Raw genomic sequence first — 11,238 nt, 5'->3', positions numbered from 1 at the left:
AGGATGCAGTGACCCTGTGCCACGACTGCGCTGAGGGTGGCACCAGGTCACTCCCTGGCCAGGCAGAGCTGTGACCCCAGGACAGAGCCCCCAGCCTGAGGAATTCACAGCTAAAACACAGAAACAAAGTCAGAAATCACAAACAGAACTGAGAGTGGAGTCCAGCAGGAGCTGTGAGTGTGAAGGATGAATGCCCCAAGTCCCAGCTGCTGCCTGCCTTTAGCAGCACTGAAAACCCTGCCGTGGCCAGGGCAGGGGCAGAAAAGCTGAGGTGAAGCTCATAAATCCAGTGTTTGTTCCTCTCCCCTTCACTGACTCCATGACATCATCTTGTCATTCTTGTGAACGTTTCAAAGGGAAGTTTTTGAACAACAAAGCTTTGCCACAGCCCTGCTGCTGGGAAGGGCCACACCAACATCTGCCCTGCACTCCCTGAGTGAAATTCAACTTTTGTTTACATGGTTTGTCCTCAAAACCAGCAGTCAGCTGCAAGTCTCAGCCATAGCTGCTTTATTAAATATGAAGCTTTTATTTTAAACACAGTACATTTTGTAACAGGAAAATCAATACAGAGTAACCCGGAGTACAGCAGACAACAGCTGTGGGACGTAATCTGACGACAGAAAGTTGAGAACAGGATTTTGGCAGTTTTATGTTCAGCAAATCTCTCACTTTTTGTTTTTCATGGCACTGAGCTCTAAAGTTCTGAGATTTCTCCCCAAAGCTTCACAAGATGAAGAAACCAAGAAACCACTGCTTTCAACATTAAAGGCTATTATCTAAAAACAATCAGCTGTTACTTATATTTTGCTTTATAGGCTACTGTAAGAGGATGACTTTTCCCTGAGCTATGACAAATTAACAACAGCCTCAATGACCTCAGAGCCCTGAGTAAAGACTCAGAAAGATACTTCAGCATCAAGAGTACTAAAGGTAAAGTATTTCCTAAAGTAAATCCTTTTCTTTGCCTTCCCTTGGGCTGTGGGCTGGGGTGCTTAGCTCTGCTCAGGGCTGGGATGCAAAATAAACTGTGCTTGGAAAAGTTACAGAGGTGGAAAAGAGGAGATGAAGCCACAGATGTGCCCGGTAGAGGAGTACAGAACAACATCAAGATCTTGCTGATCTGTTACAGTTTTATTCTATTAACAGAATTTTTATAGTTAGAAACAAACTTTATGCCATCATTGAATATTGAATAGTAATACTGAATAATGAATGGTACAAATACACCAGGGATTTTTGGAATCAAGCTACTTGTCCTTAGGAGATGATTAGCTCTCTAAAATGATATGTGACTCACAAAATAAACTCCAATATATTTCCTTAACGGGCAAAAGGGCAACAGATCATTTTGTCCTGAAATTGCTTTTTTCACCACGTCCCACCAAGGATATTTTTTCTCAGATACTGCAACTGGTTTTTTACAGGTTTGCACTGCGGGTTCCTGTGGCAAACGCTGAGTTAAGATCGCGATGCTCCCCCGATGTCGCCCGGCCGGCATTGCCCTCTAGTGCTGTCCCCTCACTCAGTGCTGTCCCCTCACTCACTGCTGTCCCCGCACAGCCACCGCAGGGTCACCGCACCGCCACCGCACTGTCCCCGCACTGTCCCCGCACAGCCACCGCAGGGTCACCGCACTGTCCCCGCACGGCGGAGCCTCCCACCTCCTCCGGCCGCGCAGGGACCCGGGACCATCTCTCTGTCCCCCGGTCCCTCTGTCCCTCCGTCCCTCCGTCCCTCTGTCCCTCCGTCCCTCTGTCCCTCTGTCCCCCGGTCCCTCTGTCCCCCGGTCCCTCTGTCCCCCGGTCCCTCTGTCCCTCCGTCCCTCTGTCCCCCGGTCCCTCTGTCCCTCTGTCCCCCGGTCCCTCCGCCTCCGGCGCGGCCGCTCCGGGCACAGCGCTGAGCCCGCCCCGCGTGTCAGGCACGGCAGCAGCGCAACTCCCCCGGCTCCGGGCAGGATTCCTGCTGCTGCTGCTGCTGCTGCTTCCAGCGGCTCCGCATGGGAAATGAAGGACCCTGGAGCAGCCGCGTGTTGGTGACTCCGGCTGCCCCGGGCTGCCCGGGACCCCAGGCCGGGCAGGTTCCCCGAGCTGGGGCTGCGGCTCTCCGGGGACATGAATTCTCCTCCTGTCACTGCCCGGGGCTCTGCAACCACTTCGCGGGTCCAGAGATGACTTTGAGCTGACTCGGCGAGGGACACAACGCCAGCTGGCTATGGAGGATGATTTTTAAGATGAATACCCACCTTGATAATAAATCCAACACATCAATACCGGGATATTTCAAAGGCTCTGCACTAAATTATGGCAATTTTTCTGCAAACAACTCCAACGAGACAGGAAGCAACCTGGATTCACCTGCCTTGGCCACCAGCAGGGCGATCATTGTGGGGCTGATCCTCGGTGCCTTTATTCTCTTTGCTATCATAGGAAATATCCTGGTAATTCTCTCAGTGGCTTGCAACAGACATTTAAGAATCCCTACGAACTATTTCATCATTAACCTGGCCATAGCAGACCTGCTGCTGAGTTTCACTGTCCTGCCGTTCTCTGCCACGCTGGAGGTGCTTGGCTACTGGGCTTTGGGGAGGATATTCTGTGACATCTGGGCAGCAGTGGATGTGCTGTGCTGCACAGCCTCGATTTTGAGTCTGTGTGCGATTTCCATAGACAGATACATCGGGGTGCGCTACTCCCTGCAGTACCCCACGCTGGTCACGAGGAGAAGGGCGATTTTGGCTCTCCTGGGCGTCTGGGTCCTGTCCATGGTGATTTCCATCGGGCCTCTGCTGGGCTGGAAGGAGCCGGCCCCGCAGGACGACAGGGAGTGCCGGATCACCGAGGAGCCCTTCTATGCTCTCTTCTCCTCCCTGGGCTCCTTTTACATCCCTCTAATCGTCATCCTCGTGATGTACTGCCGGGTCTACATCGTGGCCAAAAGGACTACCAGGAACCTGGAAGCTGGGGTGATGAAAGAAATGTCCAACTCCAAGGAGCTGACCTTACGGATTCATTACAAGCACGAGGACACGCTAAACAACACCAAATCCAAGGGTCACAATCCCAGGAACTCCTTAGCTTTCAAACTTTTAAAATTCTCCAGAGAAAAGAAGGCAGCTAAGACGTTGGGAATTGTGGTTGGCATGTTTATCCTGTGCTGGCTCCCCTTCTTCATTGTCCTACCACTGGGTGAGTTGGGAACCAGGGATTGCCAGGGCAGTGGTCGGGGTGGGTTTGTTGGATCCTACAGGAATCTCATGGAAAGGGATCAGATGGATGAGAAGGAGATCCTGTTGGGAGAGCTGCAGTGAGCAGATGAAGGGAACGAAAGGAAGGGAACTCCTGATGTGCAAAGAGTCACACTGGAACTTTGGGAAGTGTGCAGCTGCACAAAGCTGCTCACCTGGAGTCCTCGGGGCCTGTGTCACCCCAGGGGACAATATCTCCAGGGTTCATGTCTTAAATCCTCCTTTATGATGTTCATTTGAATTGAATTAGGTGATTTTTAATTAGAAATACTGCCATAGGATGCTTTACCCCAAATCCTAGATAAGACCAGAGAGCTGCAGCACTGCAGTGTTGGGGGTTCAGCTCACTTCCCCAGGTTTGGGATATAACACTGTAGGATTTTGGCATTATTAAGTGCCTTAACTGGAAATGAGCTTAGTTAATTGTGAGGGACAAAACTCCCCTGAGCTTTGGGAGGCTGAGTAAGTTCTAGTTTTGAGTTCAAACGTTACTGAACAAATCCTAAGAGCAAAGACACGGAGATCCCACAGATCCCCAAGGGAAGGTGCTCGTTGGTGTCAGGTCTCGATTCAGGCGTTTTGGACACTGCCATGGGACCTTTTGGCAGCCACTTCATTCCCTTTCAACTTTAAAATATTGCTGAAGCATTGATGTAGCCTTAACACATTGCTCAGTGTCCCCAAAGCTGTGTGAAATGTGCTTGGATTGTTTTTAATATCAGCACTACCTCTGAAGGGGAGTATCTCAAGATATTCAATTACCGAGCTCTCGGAAATATCTGTCCAAAATTCATTTCTCTGAGACAATCTGGCAGCCTAATTATGGAAAGAGGTGGAGAAAGAAAAGGGAGAAAAAGCCTTTATTAATGTTCTGTGTTTGTGTTTACTTAGTTACCCAACCAAAACATTTCTGATTGAGTGGCAAGCGAATATTTTTAGAGATTGTTCAAGAAAACTAAACTGAGTTCAGCAGCCTGGTCCTGGTGAAGTGTTATAAAACTGTAATTTCCGTGTAATATCATTTAGAGTAGAATCTTTACTGCTTCAGCTGCTGCAGGGCAACTTTGTCATCTCTAACTTACTCTATTGCATTTTAAAACCTTTATGACTCAAGGCATTTCCACCATACAGAGCAGTACTAGATTTGTTTCCAGTAGGCCGTGATCCCCTGAAAAAGCAGAGTCTCTCCTTGATTTTGAATTATTGAAGGGAAACTGTGAACACAGCAGCTCATGTGTGTGGGTGGCAGGAGCCAGGGACTGACACTCTCACCCAGCACAGATGTGGAGCAGCCCAGCAAAAACACGGGCACAGGGCAAGAGCAAAGGGAGACACGAACTAGTTTCCTGGAGAAGTGTCAGCTTCCCTTTGAGAAGTTATTTCAAACCTCCTGGGCTCTCTGGGAGGTTTAGTGAGTGGCTGTTAAACCACCTGAGGGAGGATTTATTGCTTGCCAGGATAGGATTTTTTTCTCCTGCACAAATTGTGCCGAGGCAGCAGTGGGGGACAGGCTGGAGCCTCCAGCACAGCACAGGGGCTGGCACAGGGGCTGGGGGCCAAACCCAGTGCTGGGGACCCCAGCCCACCCCAGCCCAGAGCTGTGACCCCAGGCCACCCCCGGTGTGGGGACACTTGGCACTGCTGCAGGGATGAGCTCTCGGCAGTGCCCTGGCACAGCTGGAATCCTGTTCCTGTCAGAAACCCTCTGGCTGAAAAAGGGGGGAGAAGAGGTATCTGTAGCATCCCATACAATATGCAAATGCATTTCCACAGTAGGTATCTTCCCTTTGTTTTGCTGACTAGGAATAGGCTGGGTTTATTCCTTGTGCCTGATTTTTTCTTTTTTAATTTAAGATCCAGCACTGTCCAGCCCCCTGGATTTTTATCTCTGTGTAGCAATGCAGAGTCAATTAAAGATGTCAGGCGTGACTCAAGCATTGCTCATGAGAACAGGTGGGAAAAGTCCTTTTCCTGATGTGCACAGTGCAGCTGTTCTCAACTGCAGCAGAGGGGAAAGCAGTGGGGAAAGAATTCCTAAGGAGCTGTGAACTGCACTCTTCATACCAGGAATCTTTTCCTTTGTGTTTTGAAGACATAAAATTCAGTGAAATGCTATTAAAAGCCCTTTAAAGAGCACCCAGTGGTATGAAATCGATTTCTGGGATAGGCAAACTGTAGAATCCAAAAGGTGCTGATGTTTTCCAAGCTCTCCATTGGTTCCTGGGCTGTCCAGCTGGGACACCTCCCGTTCCTGCTAGGACAGGCTTCTTCCTCAGCTTCTCCTCACACCTTCTGTTTGCCCCAGTAACCCAAATCACACCCTCACATCTGCATCATTGCTATTTCTATTTCTCTGCTCCCTGTTTCCCTCAGTAATTCCACGACTCTGCAGGAGGGTGTTGGCAGAGCAGCTCTGGATTTCTGTGGACCCAGCCACAAAACATTTGCCAAGCTGGTAAATGTTATCTGTGCAGCACCACAGCCCCAGGTCTGAACAAACCTCCTTAGATGTAGCGGAGTTTCCTTGGTGTTCTCAGCAATTCCATGAGTTTCCCCCGAAAAAATTATTCTTCTTCTTCCAGCCTGGCATTTCAATTTATTCCACATCTCCCCGTTTGATATTCCAGCCACAAGGTTATTCCATCAGGTGGCAGCTATGCCCTGGGAACAGCTGTGGTGCTGAAAGCAGGCAGATTGCTTGGAAAAATGAAAAGAAGTTATATCAACGTTTCCAGAGCAAAAATCCCGAGGCAAGCTCTGTATCCAGTGCAGACTGGAATTCCAGCCCTGACATCACAGGCACCGAGCAGCAGTAAATCCTCAGCACCAGGAATTACCCCAGTCAGGCCTGGAGCACTGAGCTGTGCTGTCTTCAGCACCTGAGGATGCAGAACTGGGAGTGAGGAGAGTCATGTGAGAAATTGGGGTATTGGATGTTCTTTCCAGACAGCAGTGGAGCCACAGAACATCCTGGCTGCACACATTTATAAAAGCTCCCTGGCTGAGCAAAGTCATCCTGGCACTCAAAATTATTTGTGATTCAACATAAGAAATAAACTAAGGACATACATGTCTTTGAGACAACTTCTTGAGCCATAAATTCAGTGACTCAGCTTTGAGGAGTAAATATCTTGGTTTTTTAAAATAAATGTTTCTTTTCATCCCTTTCATACAAATTCTTCCTTAGGCAGCAGGACTACATTAAATATTCAGTGCTGATAAATGATGAGTAAAAGAGATTCTTTTTATTTAAAGGCCAGAGCCCTGCAGAACTAAGGTAACACTCATTAAAACTCCCTCCTTCAAACAATGTAGGGTCCAATTTTATGCCAATGCCTTTGTTTAAAAAGTGAATGCAAAATGAAGGATTGTATAAGGAGAGGTTTAGTGTCACTCCTGTAAACTGAGATATCAGAGCAGCCTTCCCAGACTTCTCCCAGACATTCCCAGGGGGAAAACTCTCCAGGCACTTAACCAGGGCACTTCCCCAGCCTGCTGCATAATTCCAGTGGAGGTCAGAGCAGTATTCACTGCTCAGTTTGGAGCCTAATTTCCCCTGCTCCCACAAATCCTGGAGTCCATCCACTGAAGAGAAACAAAACTCTTGGACTGGCAGTGGGAGCAGGTCCCAAGAGCTCCAGGATGAAGATGGACCTGGTGAGACTATCATTATGGATTAAGCTTCTGAAACGTCTCTAGAAAATAATTAAAAATAGCTTAAAAAATTCTACATGCTGTAGGTCAGCCAGCACAAAATCATTCTTAAAATGAAATGTTATTTAAGTACAGAATGTAGATTTATGTTACATCAGGCCAGCCTCTGAGAATACCAAATTAGGCCCCTTGGTTTCCATGGGAAACACTCCCAGGCTTTAGGTCTGGTGCTGGCAGTGCCACTGGGCTCTGCTCTCTGCAGGGCTTTAGGCCTGGCTTATCTCCACCTCATCTGCCTCCTCTTCCCCTCCCCGGCCAGTCCAGCTCTCTAGAACTGATGACCTCGAGTTAATAATTGTAAAGAATTCAGATAAATTAATGAGATGTGGCAATCCAGCAGGTCAATCCTTGTGCAAAGTTCAGTTGACAGGAGACATCAGGAACTGGACAATTAAACATCCTGAGGGCATTCACTGAGTAGCACAGAGTGTTTTGGCACGTGGGGAGCACCAGATTATTTTGGGATGATTCATTTTCCTACTGAAACAGCCTCCCTTAAGCCCTGGTTTAAGCCCTTGCTTTGCAAAGGGTATCAGTTACCAGTCACTCACCGACTTCTGGGGTTTAGAACAGACATGTTATCAAAGTAGGGAAAACTGCACAAATTCCTGGGTAATTCCTCTGCAGGCTTTGGATTTGTTTGTCGGAGGAACAAAGGGAAATCCTACAGTGGACACTGTTACAGAACCAAATACACAAAGCAATGCAGAAAAATGTACAAAGAAATGAAGCAGTGTTGACTCTTCAGCCCCAGGGATGGCAGCAGCTCCTGTGTCAGGCAGCCAGAGAGATCCAAGGAAAAAACATTCAGGACTGAGCCACTGGGCAGTGAGAGGGAATCTCAAAGGCAGGAGAGAAGGGAGAATTTCAGAGGAAATGCTGATTTTAGCAGGGCACTTGGACACGAGATCCTTATGCCAGAGGGGTTTGCAAACACTTGAGAAGCTGCTCGGGTTGGTGTCATGGGGACAGCCCTGAGTAAAGCCACACCAATACAGGTGGTCCTGAAGCACCGAGGCCAGAGCTCAGGGTCTCAGGTGCTTGGGGTGAAATGCCAGGAACAAAGAGCCGGGGAGGTTTTTCCTGTCTTTACTAAAACACTCCTGCATGACCCACGGCAAGGCTTAGAGCTGTTCTGGTGGGCTCCCAGGTGAGCCCTAGAAACTGGAAAGCAGTAACCTCCCATCTCTGAGGGCCAAGAGAGAAAATCTACCCTGGAAATTCATCCAGTACCTCTGTAATGGTGTAGCTGGAGCTATTTCCTACCAGCCATGGCCAGGACAGGTTGGCTCAGCTGTCAGGCAGGAGCAAGGAGGAGAGAAAACACCAGAGCATGTTCAATAATTGCAGATATCTAAGTACAATAAATGAAATGTCAGCAGCCTCAGATTAGCTTTTCTAGACCCCCTTAATCAGCTAATCCTTTGCAAAACAAGGATAATCTTGGCTCGTGGGCTGTCTAGTCAGGAGCTGCTGGAGCCTGTAACTCGTTTGGACTAAATAATAACAACAATAATGCTGTGTCCCTGTCCCTATGTGCTGTCAGCTTTAGAGACTGAACAAGATTCTGACCAAAACTGATCTTGGTTTTATCACATTTGTGTGAGGGCAGCACAGTTTAAACAGATGAGCTCTCCCAGTGGTGTAAGTCACAAAGCTGATCTGGGCTGGGAGGTGGTGTCCAGGGCAGTCATTCTGTGATCAAATACAAGGCACTGTCCCTTCAGAAATCAAATGTAGCTGCTGTGCCTTGCAACTGCTTGTAATGCAAGGAGGTGTAGCAGCTCTGGGCTTTAAGAAAAGATCTGATCCCTGTCTGTACCTCCTTTAAGCCCTGGTTTTATTTTGGCCACTCCTGATAAGTTTCTATTTTTGGAGCCTTTCAAAAGCTCTCAAATTTGAATCATTGTGAATGAAGTTCATGCTGTTCTCATAGCAGTGATTTGTTCATCTGAAATATGAGGCAGTTGCTGTAGGTTGGCGTGCCTGGGACATAAATGCCTCACAACCAGGACACTTGGGAGCTCTGAGCAGCCTGGGATAGTAGAAGGTGTCCCTGCCCATGGCAGAGGGTGGCACTGGATGAGCTTTAAGGTTCCTTTAAACCAAAGCATTCCATGATATTCATAATGTACCTGTCACTACACTGCACAATGACAACTGCAACCCCATCAGATTTGTATGTTACTTGGTTACTTACCATTTATCCAGTTTTCCTTTCATTTTCCTTATTGAAATTTATTCTGCTTATTTTGGATGCTCTCCCTATTTCTCAAGATCTTTTTTCACTGTTTTCTAGCTGTTTCCCCTGTTATCCTAACCCTCTTCTCCAGCAGCCCTGCAGTGCCTCCCAGTTTGACCAAGCCTTAGTTTTATAACCACCCTCTCCACTTCATCATCTACTGTTTGTAAACATCTACTGTTTGGAGGTTTTTTCCTACATTAGATAAGTCCAGGGGAATGTAAACAAACACTGGATGCTGGAAGGGAAGAAATCAGGAGCTTTAGAAATCCAATTAGCTCTAAAACCTTGGCACGCTGGCTTGGCTGAGCCCGTGGTGAGAAGGGCTGCAGAAAGCTTAAACAAAAGGCAGCCACATCCTTTCAGCACATTCTAAACTCACAACAGCTCTGCTCAGGGGCAGATTATTGCTCCTGCAGGGAGGATTCTACTGGCTGTGCACACAGTGGATGTAACTCAGCTGGAACAGCAGCAGCTTCCAGGAGTTGTGGCTCCTGCAGGAATCACAGCAGGAACACGGAGGTTCCCAGCCTGGAAAGTCTCGTGCTGGTCACAGCACAAATCTGATCAACCACTTTTCCCAGGAAAAGTTCCAGCATAAAGCAGATTCCTTGCACAGCAATGGTCACTTCTGCACAAGCTGACTCCTGGGGGACAGATGGAGCTGGGGGTTGATGCTGGTGAAGTTCCCAGCTTTCCCTGTCTCAGAACTCAGCTGTTATCATTTGGTGTTTTGCAACACTTTCCCTCACCAGAGCGATTTTTAAAACCTTGGGATTTTCTCTTGAAAAGCTCAGATTTAACTCCAGTCAGGATGGCTCCAGTCTGCACCAAAATGGATTGAAAGAAGACTGGCCCTTGGATTGCCTTCCACGGGCACCTTTCCCCGACTCTAAACTTCCAATCACTAATTACCAATTCTCTATTTGTATTTCATGGTGTGCAAACAAGAAGGTTTTGAAACATTTCATTTTCAACCTGTTATCAATAGAGAGCAGGAGTTTACATTTTGTGGCTCTTTCATCTTCCCACAATGACAAAGCCATGCAGTGGATCTCCAGTTTCCCATCTGGAATATCCAGTGGCACTCAGAAAAGCCCTTACGTGACTCTGTTGTACCCTTGTATTGCAATAAATCCAGACGTTGGATTTGTTCCAGGAAACTGGAAAAGAACTCAACACACTCCCTGCTAGGTGTGTTTTCATCTAAACAAAACTGGATTTGGATGATTATGAAATGCAATTCCTTTGTAAGGTACAGAAAACAGCACCTGACAGCCCCAAATTCATCCATAGCGACTTTTTGTCCTTAAATCCGGGGAATTCACAGTACTCCTCCCCAGTTATTATCTAATCTAAGTAATAAATTCTGAGCAGAACTGATCATTCCATGAGTAATTTATTATACTTAATTGATATCAAACCCACAATGCATTAAAAATGAATGTTTAATTAAAACTTCCTTCAGTGAAGAGTTTTCCTTCATTAAGAGTACAATGATTAAGCCATTCCAGATTTTCCTGCTGCCCACCTTGATATTTTAAGGACTCTTCCCAGTAAAGTCCTTATGAGCCTTTACAAAGAATTCCAAGGACTTCCTTGACTCCAGTGGACTCTGAATTTTAATGTCTCAGTGGTGCTCTGCCTCCATATTTTGCAGAATATTTGAGGAGAATTAACGTGGCAAATTGTTTCCCACAGTGTTCCCTAATTTCATTGAGGAGGCTTGACCTTCTCTGTAATGAAGCATTTGTTATAAAGAACCAGTCAGATCCTAAATGAAATTAGTTCTTCCTAAATAAAATACTTCTTAATTCCTTTCCATGACATTTGCTCTTGCTCAGTGTGTCTCTAAGCTCAACAGCCCCATCAAGCCTGGGGACTGTGGGCAAAAAACTGATCAAGTTGATTTTCTGAATTATTTCCCAATTCTCTATTTGTGCTGTGTGAGAATCTCACTGGTGTCAGCGGTGCAGTGAGAGGGAGGATTGTGGTGCTGTGACTGATAAATCACAGAGTTAGTGCTGAGAAATAA

General features: G+C 47.1%; 1 protein-coding gene across 2 annotated transcripts in view; it reads left to right on the top strand.

The window, feature by feature from the left end:
• Positions 1–559: 559 nt before the first annotated feature.
• The window catches only part of ADRA1B (adrenoceptor alpha 1B), a 13,038-nt gene continuing 2,359 nt past the window's right edge, over positions 560–11,238 (top strand). The window contains exons 1-3 of one of the 2 annotated variants that reach the window (XM_069028611.1): positions 560–933; positions 1,428–3,188; positions 5,102–5,383. In XM_069028611.1, coding sequence (XP_068884712.1) covers positions 2,222–3,188; positions 5,102–5,295 — 1,161 coding nt within the window. In that variant the 5' untranslated portion in view covers positions 560–933; positions 1,428–2,221 and the 3' untranslated portion in view covers positions 5,296–5,383. Of the gene's footprint in view, positions 934–1,427; positions 3,189–5,101; positions 5,384–11,238 lie in introns of those variants that run through there. The other variant, XM_069028610.1, reaches the window with a different exon arrangement.

This window comes from Aphelocoma coerulescens, chromosome 13, assembly GCF_041296385.1.
Source record: "Aphelocoma coerulescens isolate FSJ_1873_10779 chromosome 13, UR_Acoe_1.0, whole genome shotgun sequence".
In the NCBI taxonomy this organism is placed as follows: domain Eukaryota; kingdom Metazoa; phylum Chordata; class Aves; order Passeriformes; family Corvidae; genus Aphelocoma; species Aphelocoma coerulescens.
This window is presented reverse-complemented; position numbering and strand designations above follow the sequence as displayed.